The sequence below is a fragment of the Orycteropus afer genome, unplaced genomic scaffold (assembly GCF_000298275.1).
Source record: "Orycteropus afer afer isolate SDZICR_OR568_19922 unplaced genomic scaffold, OryAfe1.0 scaffold00101, whole genome shotgun sequence".
Lineage (NCBI taxonomy): Eukaryota > Metazoa > Chordata > Mammalia > Tubulidentata > Orycteropodidae > Orycteropus > Orycteropus afer.
In genome coordinates this window covers 8,449,869-8,468,339 of record NW_006921688.1, presented here as the reverse complement: position 1 = coordinate 8,468,339, position 18,471 = coordinate 8,449,869, and the positions used below count along the sequence as shown (strand labels likewise).

The following is an 18,471-nucleotide window of genomic DNA, read 5'->3' as shown; positions in this document are numbered from 1 at the left end:
TATCCTGGTCCCTTGTTTCTCCTGCTTTATCTTGCTTTTTTGTGTGGACTGTGATGCTCTGTTGTCTCCAAGGCATTGTGACATTTTTGTGTCTATATTTAATTGGTGATTGTGTGTTGGAATGACTCATTTTCTTTATTTTGTTTGTATGTTATCTAGGCAAGTAGGGTACTGTGCTGTGCTCCTCTATTCACTAGTTCACAGCACTTATACACTTACTACCTATCTCCTTTCCTGTTGTCAGCCTCTCATATGTCCCTGCTGACCTTGGCAAACAAAGCCTATTCTTAGGTCCCTGGAATCTGAATGAGAGTACTATCACATTAAGATCCAAAATGGTTGCCACTTGTAAACATTCAAAATAGCTGCACCCTCAGTCACTTTAAAAATCCAAAATGGCTGTCACATGGAAACAATCAAAATGGCTGTGCCCTCTGGACAGCAGAAAGTCAACAGCTCAGGTTGTCTCCCTCCTTGCTGTTTCCCTTCCTAGTCGTAGGCCACTAATGCAGTTGTCTCTGCAGCCCTGGGTGACCAAGTCTGATCTTTAGGTCAATTCTAAGGTCCCAATACCTCTTAGAAATATTCAGGCTGTTGATCCTGCCAGAGTAGCTGACAGTCCGCAGCTCAAACAGTCTCTGTACTCACTGTTTTCATTCAAGTTTTTCCACTTCTGTATAGTTCTTTTCAAAGCTCAGGGCTCCAGGACTATCTTCTGTATCTCTGTCAATTAGTGTTTCTTTTCTTTGTTGAAGAGGGTCTGTGTTGCTTGTCTCCTATTTCTCCATCTTACCGGAAGTCCTTCTGATTGACTCTTACTCATAGTGGCCTGCTCCCTGTGTTTAGTGGTCTTTACTTTCCCTAGTCATCTTCATCTGCTGCTAATGAAGACCACGTTAGTGCTTTGAAGCTTCTGGCTAATGGAGGAGTCAGGCTTCTTACCTTGTTCATGTCCCTATACTCAATCACCTGCAGCAATAGTGTGGATATGTGCCCAGGACAACCTGGCTATTCCAATTCATTTGTGCCCTGGTGTGTGTGGGGTCATGTTTTACTTAGAGTGGAAGATCTATAAGATTTCATGTACTTCCTGTGAACCCAGCAGTGAATTAAAATGATATGTTTTGTCTGGTATTTAGCCCTTCTGTAGAGAGGGCCTTTCAAAGTACCCAGTGACAGAATGCAAGTAGTAGACATATTTTCATCAGCTGCCTGAAAAGTCTTCTGTTTGCTTTGATAACTTGTTAAGATTTTTCTCAATGAATTAGACCCTAAAAACTACAACAGGGGAAGCTTTTCAAAAGACCACTGAACACTTGGGTATTCCAATACAAAAAGAGACACCCATCCATACATTAACATGTAGTCACATATAACAAATCAGGCCTGGGGTAGTGGTGGCTCACAGTTTGCCCCTGAAGTCACTTGGAGGTTGTTCAGTCAAGACTATAAGTCACAGCAGTGTGTACAGGATGTCATAAATAGGGGAGAAAGGGACAAACACCCATTATCAATAGCTATTCTAAGTACAATACTCTGTCATTTGGTTTTCCTTGTGAGCAGCCCATGTCTGTACTCAGTACCATCTCTCTGGGTATGAATGACTTAGGGATATCTATGCAGTTATCTATGTTGTTGTTGTTATTGTTATGTGCTATCGAGTCAAACCCGACTCATAGTGACCCCTCCTTGAGTTTCCGAGGCAATATCACTACGGAAGTAGATTGCCCCATCTTCCTTCCGAGGAGTGGCTGGTTGGTTATCTATAGGTGCTAAAAAGCGTGAATCCCACTGCCATCGAATGGATTCCAACTCATAGCGACCCTGTAGGATAGAGTAGAACTGCCCCATAGGGTTTCCAAGGCTGTAAATCTTTACAAAAGACTTCCTCATCTTTCTCCTGTAGAACAACTACTGGGTTCACACCACTGACCTTTTGGAAAACAGCTGAATGCCTTAACCACTATCCTGCCAGGGCTCCTATAGATACAAAGCAGGTCAAAATGTAATCATAGCAAAACACATCAGAATAGGAATAGTTTGGCTGGATCTTTCTATGATATAAAAATTAATATCACTTCTCTGGACAAACACATAGGATCTTAACACTTTAATTCATGACAGCCTTCATTTTCCCCTTTCACAATTGTTTCTCATGTTTTGTGAGTTGTTTTTCTGATTCTCTTTCTTCTAATTAATCCAGTAAGTCCTGGTTTGAGAGTAACAATATTAATTTTATCATTCTGGTCAACTAATGTGTCTTACTTTTCTAGGAGCAACAAACTGTTGACCATTTATTCTGCTCATGAGACAAACTAAGGTCCAGAAAACAGGGCATGGATTTCCTTTCACCACTTTTTCTTTGCTTCTGTGTTAGAAATTGGCTGGAAATTGTGAAGTTCGTGTGATCTTGTAATAAATAAAGAAGTTTGTTGACAGTGGAAAACCCAGCAAACAACCTGGGTTTTAACCTGTTATATTCAGCAAACAAAGCAAGGGAGATTCAGATTAACCTTAAAAATGATTCATATTTGTGGAATTCTCTATAGTCTATAAGGAGTTCAGATGGTACTGTGGTTAAAGCATTCGGCTGCCAACCAAGAGGTCAGCAGTTTAAACCTCCCAGCTGCTCCGTGGGAGAAAGATGAGGCAGTCTGCTTCTACAAAGGTTTACGGCCTTGGAAACCCATTGGGGCAGTTCTGCTCTGTTCTGAAGGGTAGCTGTGAATGAGAATTGACTTGATAGCAGCAGATTTCCGTCTGCAAGAGTTTCTGGGTGGTGCAAAGCATTAACATGCTCACTTGCGGGTTGGAGGTCTGAGTTCACCCAGAAGCACCTGTGAAGAACAGCCCGGCAATCAGCTTCCAAAAGATCAGCTGTTGAAAATAGTATGGAGTACAGTTCTGCTCTGACACGGGTGAGGTTGCCATGAGTCAGTTGTCTCAATGGCTACTAGTTTTATACAGTCTGCAGACAATAGTTATAAACAGCCCGTCTTCCCCTGTGACAGCTAGGGGATGTTCCTTGCTTGGTTGCAATGTTCTAACCATTAGGTGACTTTCATAATATATTGCAACATAATTGACTTACTTTAGATGGCAAACAAATACCCCTATATAATGGCTTGTGCTCATTTGGAATAAAGTTACCACAGAGAGTTAGTATCTTTTACCATTAAAAGGTTCCATTAGGTATGCTTACTTTTAAGCTTTTTTTTTTTTTAAAAAAAAAAAAAAAACTTGTCCAAATGAAGGAGGAAAAAAGTATTGACACATCATTGTTTATAGCAGCAATTCCCTTGGCACCATGTGCCTTTAAAATGTCTGAATGGATTGCTGTGCACGTGTCATGTGTGTTTCTAACATGTCATAATTACTAGACCCAGCTGAGCACAGTGTCCGCCACAGAAGCACACGGCTCCTGTCAAAGGGGCAAGCCCACGAGAGGGACCGAGCTGCAGAGGAGTGCAGCAGTGGTGAAATTGTTGAACACCTCGACTCACTGGTGCAGCCGAAAAATTATGCTGCTTTTCCTTCTGTGAACACGTTGCCTCATTTAAAAAAAAAAAAAAAAAAAAAATTTTTTTTGAAATTGTGTCTTAGGATCTGCTTCAAAACACAGACGCCCACAAAAGAGCATTCCATGAAATCTACCGGACCAGGTCTGTGAACGGGATCCCCGTGCCCCCTGACCAATTAGAGGACATGGCCGAGAGGTAAGCGGACGCCTGGCTTTAAACGAAGTCTCTTTTGAAAATGCCGGTGGGGGCTTTGCACATTTATTTCCTTTTCAATGAATTCCTTTTTCTACAGAGATACTTATATTTGGTAGATCGACATAGGGCTGCCATACGACATGCTAAGAATGCCAGATATTATTCATCGGAAAGAGTAAACCTGAATTTACCCTCAGCCAGGAATTCAGAGAGAAGCCTTCTTCCTGGGCTGTATTTGTTATTCAGTGCTGTAGGGAACATTATGTAATATTGCAAAAGCAGCTTAGAAAAGCAACAGAGCAGAGATGTGTTGGCAGGAGAAAGCACTAAATCAGACTTCAGTCAATCATGCTTTGCCTTTAAACACAGAACTGGAAGAGGAAGCAGATCTCCTGACAGCGGTCCCCCAGAGTTAAAGCTCCTGTGGCTGTGTGTCTTGAAAGCTGAATGTAACAGGTTAAAGAAGCACCGTTCTGTTACCATTAGTTACATTCTGTGAATTCTTGGTGTTTTATTTCTAGGTTTCGTTTTGTTTCCTCCACGTCAGAGCTGCACTTGATGAGGATGGAATTCCTAGAGCTGAAGTACCGGCTGCTCTCGCTGCTGGTTCTGGCTGAGTCGAAGCTGAAGTCTTGGATCATCAAGTATGGGAGAAGGGAATCCGTGGAGGTGCTGCTGCAGAATTACATTGTGAGTTTCCCTGGCTTGGCAGAGATAGAGGAAGCCTGGGGTGCAGCAGCTAACCGGTGCATTTGATGCTATGCTATTTTAATCCGGAATTTAGGCGTAGAGATACCCGTGTGTGAGGTGGATATGTTCATGAGCATTTTATAATAATCCGGACTGAAAATCTGCACTTTTAGAAATCTGAGTCTTTAAAAATCCCTTGTTGAGAAAAGGCTTTGCTCCATTGATTAAGCTGAACAATTGGAACTGGATTTTATTGCTTAAAAAAAAGTTTTTGCCTTGCATACCCATGACTTTGACTGTAAACTCACCATCAAAAGGGTATTAGAGTACTTGAGGATTATGTCTTCGTGTTTAGGACAACTCTAACTGGGCCACGTGGGGACGATCTCTTTTGTTTGTTTGATGGTTTGTTACTTCAGGTCTACCCATCTTTGTCATACTCATTCCGAGCTTCTTTGTTTCTTGTGTGCCCTCAGAAAGAGTTAAATTTTGTCTGTGAAGCTCTGTACCAACTTATATTGTAAATGTTATTTCACATGTGGGTAAATAGCATTTGCATAGAATAACAGCTTCGTGCTAACAAGGTTATTCTGTCATGAGCAGCTTCCATATACGTGTAGTTAGTGTTTTATCTTTTTTAAAGGTGGTTTATTTCTCTTCGGAAATTAAACATACACCTCTCCCATAAGCTTGTTGACAATACACGTTGTTCACACGTTAATCTATAATGGGGCACCTCAGTCCAGCACTGTTCCACTTACGTTCAATCACAAATCCGAAATGACAACTGAATGAACCTTTTCAATGTTAAGTCTATATCTAAACTGACTTGTCTGGGACTCTAACATGAAGGGCTTGCTGACCTATTGAAACTATGCCTTTACAAGAACATCCAGGATTGCTGCATTTTAACTCCATTTTCTAAGTGACGAGTGAACAACATGCATTTAAAAATTAAGATTTAACAGGTTTCCAGTAAAATCTTTCTCAAGATTTATTAAATGGTCCAGGAAGCATTTGAGAAAAATATGAAACCTTTTGGGATATGCTGTTTTATTCATTTTTTAAAAAAAGTAAAGTGAAAACATGAATTTTTTAGGCTTCAGCAATTCCATTATTCCTTTAGACATTAAATACAGATGTGCGTTTATATTTTCAGGTTTAGTCATGTTAATTGACACATTCTGAACCCAGTAAATAATTATACACGTTTCATCTGTGGTCTAGCTATTTCAGGGCAGCCAATCAGATTCAAATGCCTAATGGGACCATTCTGCCAGGTTGATATTCCAGTACAGTGATGTTAGTAACACTCTTTGAATTTCTCTAAAGGTTATATAAATAGAGAGCTGTTATTAATGATTAAAAAATAACCAGTACTTTCTGCCTACTCCATAAAGTTAAAGAGAAGTTCACTAAGCTGCTAATTTTAAACAGCTTTGTGACTTTGAAAATTGCTATAATTACTCTACAAACATAACATGTTTTAATGACATTCCTTCTTTTCTCATCACTTGCAGAAAAACTGCCTATTAATATTAATTGTTAATATTAAGTAGTACTCAGTGTTGCTCATGCTTCCTTTCCCCTTTAAATAGAGGAAGAGTTTTAAATTACCTTTAATTTAACAGTTATAATGAACGTAAGGCATTGAACAATACATATGTGAGGTGCTTTTGTCTTCTATTTCAATTTCAATCCTATGACTGGGCATTTTGCGTTGTTTTATCCACTGAGGAAGTTTAGGAGGCTTCCAAGCATTAAGTCACAGTCTCTAGGGGGCACAATCCTTAGAGGTGGAACCTGAATTTGAATGTAAATTGTTTCAAGTCAAAAGCTCTTTGCTTGAATACTGGGCTTTCCTCTGTAACAACATAGGCTGTGGAAAAGCTTTTTTAAAACTTGGAAGACTAAATCATTGTTATATCTTGCAGTTTTAGTCAGCTAAAGAGTATAGCTTACATAGGTATTAGTTGAACATTTGCTCATACTTGACAACATTTTAAGCTTAGGTACTATAGCTTTGAATGTTGCTATTACTTCTGTGATAGACACCATAGCATGGATGGCAGAGGTGGGAGGGGGAGATGTGCAAGCCCCCTGCCCCCATCTAGTGTCATATAGAAATGTGTTGATTCCTGGCTCACTACCCATGTGACTTTGTGAATGACTTATTTTCTGGAAGACTTAGTCCTTCTCCACAATTTTAATAATAATAATAATAATAATAATAATAATAGAATAATAGGGACTTTTCCTAGGAACAAGGCTGACAAAATATTTCCTTCTGTTCCACGTAGAGCCTCTCTGATCCTTTTGAGGTTGGTGAAGAAATTCATTCTCTTTGGAACAGAATGTTTCAAAGAGTGTGAAGGCTTTCGAATAATGTAAAATCTGTTTCTTCCATGCCATCCTTTCCTTGGTTTCTAAAACAAAATTATTGAAATGAGCCATGTGCTTCGACCCAAAGAATAGCTGAAATAATACTCGGATGTAAAGTTTTCATAATTATCTTTCCTTTAGTGTGAATTCTCAACTCAGTCTTAGTCATCTGCAAAAATGAAAAAGATAAAAACTCCTCAGGATTAGAGAGTGTGCTTCTTACCTCCCTCATCCCAGGCAACCAGGTGTGCAGACCAGAAGGGCTTAAGGAATTCTTGAAATACCTCACAAATGTTTGCTGCAATTAGCTATTGATAAGAGATTAGTCATTGTAATGTAAATCAAAAGATGATTGTTTTGTTCTTGCCCTCAGAATTGTTGACCTGAACATATTATGTCTCACTTGCTTCAGTTTTTGGGTGGAAAAAATAAGATAACATTTCAACCACTAGCCTTCTGGTTCACATGAAAATAAGGGAAGAGCTCTATGCACACCCATGTTCATCGCAACTCTATTCCCAATAGCAAAGAGATGGAAACAACCTAAGTGCCCATCAACCCAGGAATGGATAACCAAACTATGGTACATACACACAATGGAATACTGTGCAACCCTAAAGTATAACGTAGAATCTGCAAAACTTTGCATAACATGGATGAACTTGGAGGACTTTATGCTGAGTGAAATACATCAGTCACAGAAGGACCAATATCGCATTAGTCCACCATTGTAAAAGTCAAGGAAACATTTATCCATGGAAGGAAACTTTCTTTGTTGGTTACCAGAGATGGGAGGGGAGAGGAGGGAAAATCCTCCATGGGGTGGGGAAAAAAAATTATATATATATATTTTATATATATATGCATGTGTATAGAAACCAAGGCATTTGACTGCTAACCAGAAGACTGACAGTTCAAACCCACCAGCCACTCCTCAGAAGGAAGAGTGGGCAATCTGCTTCCATATCCATAGTGATACTGCCTTGGAAACCTAAGGAGTGATCCAAGTGGACAACAGTGGGTGGGTTTTTAGGAATAGGAGGGAGGGGAAAAGGGGAAGCTTCTGTTTGTGGGTCATTGAGTTCATGCTAACGGTATGGAATATTTGGAAAAGTGTAGCAATAGTGGTGGCACAACATGGAAAATGTCATCAGTGTCCAAAGAGGAAAAAGTATGGGAAGAAGAGCTCTTGGAATTGTCAATTATGGAAATGCAGATATTTATTTTATTATCTGTGTACTTGTTAATGTAAATAGCCAATCCTGATAATACCACTCCTCTAAGTTTATTTAAAAAATCTTAAGTTAGCAGGTTAGGAAGGTTCTGAGGCAGTATCTACTTCCGTAGTGATAGCGCCTCAGAAACCCAAGTAGGGGTCACTATGAGTCAGGTCCAACTCGATGGCAGTGAGTTTGGTGGTTTTGGTATTCCCATCTTGTGAAACTCAAAATTCAGTCACTTCCACTAGTACGTTGAGTTTCGTGGAATCAAAAGATGTTTTATTTTTCTTGAAGTAACATCAACTTTATAAATCCTCTAACATGGCTTATTTATTAACTTGATATCCAATTTAAGCCTTGGTTTGAAAGAAATAAACGTATGCTATCATTGCAACGTTTAAGTATACTTTCGTTTTATGCATTTTTTGGCGAGCCTATAGCTAGATAGCTCACAGTGAAAGAAAGATTCGGCAGCTCCCCTACTAAAGCGATTCTAACAGACAGAATAATTAATATTATTAAATGGATTTACTGTGTACTCAGGGGAAAAAAACAAAACACCTAAGGGCCAACTTAAATGAAACAATAAAAATTAAAATAACAAATAAGTTATCTCCCTTCAAAAATTGTTTAGTCTTTCTAACAAGGAGGCCTCCCGGGTGGCACAAACCGTTCAGTGCTCTGCTGACCACTGGCTGAAAAGTGGGCTGTTCCAACCCGCCCAGTGGTGCCTGGGAAGGCAGGCTTGGTGACCTGCTTCTGAAAGGTCATAGCCATGAAAACTCTCTGCAGCAGTTTCACTCTTCACACACAAGGTTGTCATGAGTTGCAATCTATTCACAGCAGTTCATGGCAACAACCTGATAAGGAGGCTCAGAAATAGTGCATCCTTACACCATTCATACCCCCTAAAACAAAACAAACCCACTGTCATCAAGTCAGTTCTCACTCAAACTGACCCCCATTGGGTTTCCAAGGATGTAAATCTTTACAGAAGTAGATTGCCCAAATTCCTTACATGGAGTGGGTGGGGGTTTGAACCACCAACCTTCCTGTTAGCTCTCAAAACGCCTTTTATAATACTCTTAAAATTCCTTTGTTATCCTTTTTTGGGTGGGAAATGAAACTGGAGATAAACTTTTGTATCTTGTGCATTTTTAATTATTTATATTATTATTAGCAAAAGACTTATTTATTTATTTATTTATTTATTTATTAGCAAAAGGACATTTAAGACTTTTGGTCCAATTCAGGCACCATTGCCACTTTTGTTATCATTTAGAGCACTTGTTTTCCCATTAGCCTCTTGAAATTTGTGCCAGAACTAAATAGTGACTTTTCAAAACTTTGTCAAATATATTTACTTCTTCAAATTCTTATATCAGTGTCTTGAACCTTCGGTGTCATTTTCCATTTCTGATCAAACTATGACTTGTTCATTTAGTTAAATTACTCAAAATTAAATGACAATAAGTTATGAATTAACCAGACTTCTATTGTCTTAATTTGTTCTCAATCAAAAATAAGAAGTCCTATTAAAATTAGTAGGAGCTCTGGTAGCATAGTGGCTAAAAGCACTTGACTGCTAACCAGAAGGCTGGCGATTCAAACCCACCAGCCACTCCTCGGAAGGAAGGTTGGGCAATCCTACTTCCGTAGTGATACCGCCTCGGAAACCCAAGGAGGGGTCACTACGAGTGGGGGCCGACTCGACGGCACAACAACAACAACAACATTAAAATTAGTGAGTACAGTATTCATCACGAAACCGCCCATCCTAGGTAACTTTCAGCTTTCTCTGTTGACTTACTCCCTAGGGATAATATGTAAGTCCATGCTTTATAAACTTAAAATGATACAAAATGTACTATATATGAAATGACCTTAAATGTTGTATTGAAACATGATGAACACTTGCCAGTAAAAAACAAGGATGTCTGTGGACTTGCCTCTCCACACGAGCATCGCCTGTCTTCACTTCCAGCATCCTAAGCTTCCTCTACAGACCGTGGGCTTCTTTTGTACGGCTAATGCTGCATTGTACGATAGTGACATTTACCAGGTAGTTTTAATGGTTCCAATTGTAGGAACTCATTACCCTATTAAAAGAAACTGAAGAGTTCTGGCGATATGTTGTTAACTATAAATGCATTAATTTTCTACTTTACAGGACTCGGAATGAATTATCTTTAATATAGGAAGTATTTCATGTTTCCTGGAGTTAACAATAACAAAACTTATTGAAGGATTTTTTTTTTTTTTTTTTGCATAGGTTTTCTCAGTACACATTTGCTGGTAGTGACTCTATTACATATGTAAATTATGTAGAGATCAAGATATAGACAAGTCTTATCTGTAATTTTTTTAAACTATTAGAAACGAACCTTAGGCTTTCTTAATCTTCCTTGAAGGATTTTTTTTTTTTTTTTTTTGCATAGGTTTTCTCAGTACACATTTGCTGGTAGTGACTCTATTACATATGTAAATTATGTAGAGATCAAGATATAGACAAGTCTTATCTGTAATTTTTTTAAACTATTAGAAACATGAGACCACTCATAACATGGAGTATGAGACGATTTCGATTTTTCCACTTGTACACATTGTACTTACTTTGTATTTTAAGGGACGTGCTTGTACACGCACCATTTATTTCTAATCTGAAGTTCCTCAGAACACTCATTCATGAGGATTAATGTTCAAAGAGCAAAAGAATTGCACAGCTAAAGCACAGTGGGACCATTTCAAATGTTCTCCCAAATTCCCTGCTTTCTAAATGGTAGGCCAAGATTCTGTGTGGAAATACCTGCCTGTTCTGATAGTAAACCCTTGGGTAGCAAAGAAAGTGAATAACTTCCCCATCTATGCTGCGTTAGAATCAATTTATATGTCAGAATAAATTTAGGTTACTTCTAGTAATGGAACTAATTTGATAGTTTTAAGAGGAGTCAGCTTAGGAAATTTGGATAAAATATCCATAAAGCTAAATAATGGATCAACTAGACTGCTGTAGTCTTACTTTATTCTCAAACAAAAATAAGAAATACTGAAGAGACGTGCTGTTTGCATTTCTGTGTACGCCTAGTGATGGCTGTCTTCTAACCATCTCCCTCTTCTCTAGTCTTTTATAGAAAACAGCAAATTCTTTGAACAGTATGAAGTGACATACCAGATCTTGAAACAGACGGCTGAGATGTATGTCAAGGCAGATGGGTCAGGTAAACGTATGACAGAGTTCATTGCGGTGTGGAATTCGGTCAGATGTAGAACCTACAGTTTTTGTGTCATCCGCTAATGTTTATTCTCTGTGGAATCCTTGGTGACGATGCCATTGGCTTGGAGAACACATATTTGACTCAGTCCCCTGAATTGTCCTTTTGGCCATAGGGGATTTTGTCCTGTGCCCAACCTGCATAATGATACTCTTCTGTGTGTGTTATCTCCTAAAAAAAAACCCCAAAACAAAAAACTCACCATTGTGGAGTCAGATCCGACTCATAGCAACTCCTCCTTGGGTTTCCGAGGTGGTATCACTACGAAAGTAGTGGCTGGTGGGTTTGAACTGCCAGCCTTCTGGTTAGCAGTCAAATGCCTTAGGCACTACAACACCAGAGCTCCCCATGTTATTTCCTAAGAGAGAGCAAAATAAGCATCCATTTTCTAAATTGCAGTTTTCCAACCTCTTTTCAATTCTGATGATTAAACACAGAGGAAAAAAATTGAATATCATAATCCAGTAAATGAGGGCTTTAAAAAAAAAAAAAGTTTCCATCCAGTTAATTCTGACTCCCAGTCACTCCCCGTGCATCAGAGGACACCTATGCCCCTTCGGGCTTTCAGAAATAGGTCTGACTTTTCAGAAGTACCTCCTCAGGCCTTTCTTCTGAGGGATCTGTGAGTGGACTTGAACCTCCAGTCTTTCAGTGAACAGCCGAGTGTGTTAGCCTCTTCCCTACCCATTAAGTTAGTGTAAACCCAAAAGTTGTAATATACTTTTGTTTTCCATTTTAAATGCTTGTCATATCTGTTGATGAATGAACTGGAGTATGAACTCTGTGTCTCCGCTTCTTCGGGCACATATGAAATGCAAACCAGTACACAGATGCCATTGTTTGCATCCAATCTATCAGAAATTTTAAATGTATTCTCATCTTTAGTCTTGATAAATGCCTGTGAATAATGTGTTGTTACTGCCAGTATCCACTGAGTGAGATGCTCACGTTATATCTGTTAATTTGCTAATCTAAAGAAAGCCTATGAATGCACGCTAGCAGCTAAGACCACAGAACAAGGGTGTGGGGGGTTTAAAATGTTAAGTAAGGAGTCTAAGGCAGTTTCCCTGTTCCAGTGGAGGAAGCAGAGAATGTGATGAAGTTCATGAACGAAACCACCGCTCAGTGGAGGAACCTGTCTGTGGAAGTGAGAAGTGTGAGGAGCATGCTGGAAGAAGTCATTTCCAACTGGGACCGATATGGCAATACTGTGGCTAGTCTTCAAGCTTGGCTAGAAGATGCTGAAAAAATGCTGAATCAGACAGAGCATGCCAAAAAGGTGAGATTGTTTCATACAAAAGAAAAAGACTTTACGTGAATTTAGAATTGAGGGATGATATACTACAGCTTACTCGGGAGTATTATCTCTTTGCAAGTGTGACTAGAGAGTGCTTGGGTGTTTTCAGATGAGTATATGATGTTAGATCAATGAATAAAACCGAAACCAAACTCACTGCCATTGAGTCGGATCCGACTCATAGCGACCCCTCCTTGGGTTTCCAAGGCAGTATCACTACAGAAGTAGGTTGTCCAACCTTCCTTCGCAGAGTGGCTGGTGGGATTGAACCGCCAGCGTTCTGGTTAGTAGTCAAATGCCTTAGGTACTACACTACCAGAGCTCCTGATCAATGAATACGCTGCTTAGTAAAAGTTCTGTTCATACAGTTCCCTGTTTGAGGAGTTCAGTGTTTGACTTTTGCATTCAGAAGAGCAGTTAACTGATGGAAAGTCACTCAGACCCATTGGGCAGCAGAGGGTGCTATATCACAAAACAGTCTGTCTGTGAAGAAGTCTGCCTAGGGCCCAAAGCGAAAACCAAACCCACTGCCATCGAGTGGATTCTGACTTATAGAGACCCTCATAGGACTTCCGAGGCTATAGATCTTTATAGAAGCAGACTGCCTCATCTTTCTCCTGTGGAACAGCTGGTGGGTTGGAGCCTCTGACCTTTTGGTTAGCAGCCGACTGCCTTACCATGGTGGGTTTACTAATTTCTGAGAGGATGAAAACAACTCTGGTTAGCCTAATACTGAATCTGTGCAGTGGCATACACAGTTAAACAACCAGACCAGGACATTTTCATCTTTTTGGATATATATATATTTTTTTTTCTCAACCCATAGTCAAGGATCTTATTCTGAGTAAGAGTGCCTTTCATTTTTGTTTTTTGCCAGTTACCTGTGTATGTATGTGTGGAGAGAGCTACTGTATTACTCCAATGTCACTTCCATGTAAATATCAATGAAATGGAGAAATTTCTACATACTTATTTTATTAATATCTCTTTATATAATTATTTTATAAGTACTTCACTGGAAGTAGCCAATAGAAAACTCAAAGCAATCATTGACAAAAATGAACAAGAATGTATTTTGTAAAAAATGCTTCCACTTTCATTGCGAATTGTGGGAAAGGTAATAAATAGTTCTGGGCTATATTGAGGAAGAGTTAAAAATGGAATCTTAGGTGTTTCGGTGGTTGGTTTGTGAGCAGATTTGAAATGGTAATTGTGGTGGGGGTTTGCTAGATGCTGTACCACGAACTTCAGGAGTTCTGAGTTTTAGCTTAACTGTATTGTTCCATATTTTAGAGAGTTCAGAATTTCTCCAACCAGAGCAAGCATTCCAGCATGGCCACAAAGAAGGTGTTAACATTCTCTAACCATGTCTTTCGGATGGCAAATCAATATGTTAATAAATATTGCAGTGCCATCCTCCCTTATGAAGTATAGGCACACCTTGGAGATAGTGTAGGTTTGGTTCCAGACGACCACAAGAAAGTGAATATTGCAATAAAGCAAGCCACACAATTTTTTTTCGCTTCCCAATGCATATAAATGTTATGTTTACACTATAAACCGAAACCTAACCCACTGCCGTGGAATCGATTCTGACTCATGATTACACTGTGCAGTAGTCTATTAAGTGTACATTAGCATTACGAACAAGTTTGAAATATTGTGAGAATTACCAAAATGTGACACAGAGACAGGAAGTGAGCACTTGCTGTTGGAAAAATGGTGCCCATGTACTTGCCTGATTCAGGGTTGCCACACACATTCAATGTGTAAAAACTGCAATATGTGTGTCATACAACAAAGTGAGGTGCAATAAAACAATGTTTGCCTATACAGTGCATACATTGTAATTCCTGCTTGTCCAAGATTGGTTTCTCTGTCATTGTGTTATACTAGTAGATTGATAATTTCTTAAAAAATATGTAATCACTTTATATGTCATATAGATTGAATATTTGTGGGTCGATGACAATGACAAAAAGATGCTGCTTTTTCGATTAGACCAGCAGCGCCCTGGTGGCTGTCGTGTGTTAATTTGATTCAAAGGCATGTAAGCACCAAAACAGAAGTGTCTTCATATATTCATGTAGGAATGCCTCCTACACAGGGCTATGAAATGCATTTTGAATTATCTTTGTTTTTACTGTGGTTTATACATGTGTGTATACATGTCCTCATGCATTTAACTTGGAATGAGTTGGAAACTGCCTCATTTTTACTGTAAAAAAATAAGGGAGGATGTTATTAATTAAGTGTCATTGATGTAAATTTTAAATTTTAAATTTTTTTCCTTTGATAGTTTATCTCAATAACTGATAATTACCTTGATGCAGCATGTCCAGATTTTAAAATCAAAAGTAACAGATTAAAAGTTCATTTGATTTTTTTTAACAAAGCCATTTATTTTCCCAAAATGTTTTACATTTTATATGACCTTGACACTGGTATTTATTAGAAGATGATGTATAATTCTCTTGGACTTTCTGAAATTCAGCTTTTTCAGCTGTAAAATAGGAATAACAGAAAATGGTCACAATTTTTTGTCATGTCTTCAGCAAAGAATATGGTATATGGTCTTCTGAAGCAAAAAAGGAAGTTCAAGAATAGGAGGGTATGGAATGTGTGGCTAACTATCTCCATAAACAAATGCCTTCTTTGCCATGAGACCAGAAGATCTGGATGGTGCCCAGTTACTAATACTGAGCATTTTGATCAAAGATTCTGTAGAAGAATCCTGATCAAAAGGGGGAAAATACAGAACAGAATTTCAAATTCTTTTTGAAAGAGGTTGGATGAACTCCTGAAACTGTTGTTCTGAGATAATCTTTAAAACTTAAACCAAAAATATCCCCTGAAGTTTTCTTAAAACCGAACAGTAGTTGAGCTTAACATAAAAATTATCTGCCTTGAGCATTATACTCTTTTATGAACTATCTCTATGGGATCAAAGTGACAGCGGCAACTAGAAAGATTAGATAGGAACCTTAGGGACTGGAAGTTTATGTGAATGGGGGAAGAACAACTTAGAAAAGGAGGGTGACAATGGTTGCACTTGAATATAATGAGTGTCACTGAATGGGACATGTAGAAACAGGTGAATTGCTGTATGTTTTGCAATAGCAAAATAGAATTTTTTAAACAAGAACATGACATTATTTTAAGTTTATATTTTTGAACCTCTTTAGTAAACAGTTGTATTTTGAAAGAGATTTAAGATATACCTTAATATTTGTACAAGTTTTAGAACAATGATATTTCTCTCCGTCTGGTCACTTTCATATTGGTTATTTATTTATTTATTTATTTTGGTGTATGGTGTCCGATATTGTGCGTTCTTTACTGTTTAGGATTTTTTTCGAAATTTGCCTCACTGGATCCAGCAGCACACTACTATGAATGATGCTGGCAATTTTCTGATTGAAACATGTGATGAGATTGTCTCCCAAGATCTTAAGCAGCAGTTATTATTGCTAAATGGGCGATGGAGGGAGTTATTTATGGAAGTCAAGCAAGTATGTCTCTCAAATCTCTATTTTCCCAGCACATGCATGTATTGTAACTGTTGGATAAGCACTGTTTAGAGACTATCTCACTCTCACAGAATACGGGCTTATGAATGCAGAGTATAGATATGTCTAGAAGTGTATGTCTTGTATTCAGTAATTCATTCTTTTCCTTTTTAATGGAGGAACATTACAGAAATTATGATGTGATTAAGGATTATGTTGACATATGGGATTAACTTAATATGGAATGATTCATGCTTCAAAACAGAGCTTAAGTTCTTAGTTTTTATGCTAGTTCCTTTTTTTCACAGTAATTGAATTTAATGCAGGTCTCTTTAAAATAAGAATCAGGAATTAGAGCCTTTTTTCCCCTACACCAGTTGCAGACAGTGCGTGATAGTGAAGGTGGTGGGTAGTCAGTGTCTCTGCTTAACGGTTTGCCACTATGCCGCCCCACCCTTTTCCTCGCAGTATGCTCGAGCTGACGAGATGGATAGAATCAAGAAAGAATACACAGAGTGTGTAGAGACCTTGTCTACTTTTGCAGCTGAAGCCCAGAGGAAACTTTCGGAACCCTTGGAAGTCTCCTTTATTAATGTCAAGTTATTAATTCAAGATTTGGAGGTGAGGGGGATTATTCTGGATCATAAAAGATACATTCTGCCCTGAAGGAAAACAAATCAGAGGGGTTACTCACCTGATTGCACACACTATTTCTAGATCTTTGACAAGTTCTGCAAGTCCTGATCTGCACCTCCCGTAAGAAATGGATTTGAATTTTGTCAAGTTCTGTTTGGACCAAGTAGAGTAACTTCAAACTGGTTGTTCAACTTGGACCCTTGTAAACTGCAGTAATAAAGCACTAAGAGAAAATAAGAGACTTCTATAGATGAGTGTGTCCAACAATAAGGAATTAGATACTTGCTGTCAATAATAAGGCTTTTTATCAAATGAGTTGTGATAGTTCTGTATTTTGAATGCTTTGCAGCCTCAAAAATGAAGTACTGGAAGAATATTTAATGACATGGAAAGATTGTACAATATATTATTGCACTTGAAAAGCAATCAACGTTAAAAAATTTTAATGAATATATAAAAACACAGGGAAAAAAGATTAATGATGTAGGAAGATGTTCACTCTGATTATCATGGTGTGAAAAGACTATAGGGAACTTTAATTTTCTTGATGCTAATAGCTCTGCTTTCAAAATTGTCCACAGTGGCAATGCATTGCTTTACTATAAACTAAACTCATTGCCATCGAGTCAGATCCGACTCATAGCAATCCCTCCTTCGGTTTTCAAGTCAGTATCACTATGGAAGTAGATTGCCCAACCTTCCTTCCAAGGAGTGGCTGGTGGGTTTGAATCGCCAGCCTTCTGGTTAGCAGTCAAGTGCCTTAGGCACTATGCCACCAGAGCTCCCTAAGTGTGTGTGTGTCGGGGGGGGGGAATGCATTTAATATTTGAAGTCACAGGAATAGCCCCAGATTGTTAACATGTGTTTACATGGCATAGTATTTACATAGTACATTCCAAACCAAATGAAAAGCATTGCCATCGAGTCGATCCTGACTCCTTGAGACCCCATAGGATGGAGTAGAACTGTCCCATAGTTTCCAAGGCCATATATCTTTAGGGAAGCAGACTGCATCATCTTTCTCCTATGGAACAGCTGATGGGTATGAACCACCAACCTTTTGGTTAGCAGCCAAATGCTTTAACCACTGAGCCACTATAACTCCTGCAGGTAGTTTTTGAAAGTTTAGATTACTTCAGTTAATCTTTATGTTAACTTAAGGACTTATGCTCATTTTTAAAGGGAAGTTTTCATTTATTTATTTATTTAATATGTTGATAAAGAAGGAAAAAGAGTCTTTGTGTGGTGGTACAAGTGGTTAAGCACGCAACTACTAACTCTAAGGCTGGCGGTTCAAATCTACCCAGAAAGTCCTGGTGATCTGCCCCCAAAAGCTCACAGCCTTCAAAACCCTATGGAGTAACTCCACTCTTTACATATGGGGTCAATATGAGTCAGAAGGAACTGGACAGCACCTGGTACCTGGTAATAAAGCACTGATGGGAATCTCCACATGCCCATTGTAGGCAGAATATTCTATGATACATACTGGCTTTTGTTCTGCCGTCTTTGGAATCCTGACATTCAAAGGTAGGGCTCCCTGTGTTAATGTAGCTGTTTCATTGATTCCTGCAGGATATTGAGCAGAGGGTGCCGGTGATGGATGCTCAGTACAAGATGATCACAAAGACAGCCCACCTCATCACAAAAGAAAGTTCCCAAGAAGAAGCGAACGAAATGTTTGCAACCATGTCTCAGCTCAAGGAGCAGCTAGCCAAGGTTGGAAAATGTTGGAATGCAATGCCCACA

At 38.7% G+C, this 18,471-nt stretch overlaps 1 protein-coding gene across 1 annotated transcript in view; it reads left to right on the top strand.

The window, feature by feature from the left end:
• Positions 1-18,471, top strand: part of SYNE1 (spectrin repeat containing nuclear envelope protein 1) — a 578,063-nt gene that overhangs the window by 123,125 nt on the left and 436,467 nt on the right. Inside the window, exons 13-19 of the mRNA XM_007943230.2 lie at positions 3,604-3,716; positions 4,238-4,406; positions 11,130-11,226; positions 12,357-12,559; positions 15,925-16,089; positions 16,555-16,707; positions 18,298-18,441. Of these exons, the coding sequence (XP_007941421.2) occupies positions 3,604-3,716; positions 4,238-4,406; positions 11,130-11,226; positions 12,357-12,559; positions 15,925-16,089; positions 16,555-16,707; positions 18,298-18,441 (1,044 nt within the window). The remainder of the gene's footprint in view (positions 1-3,603; positions 3,717-4,237; positions 4,407-11,129; positions 11,227-12,356; positions 12,560-15,924; positions 16,090-16,554; positions 16,708-18,297; positions 18,442-18,471) is intronic.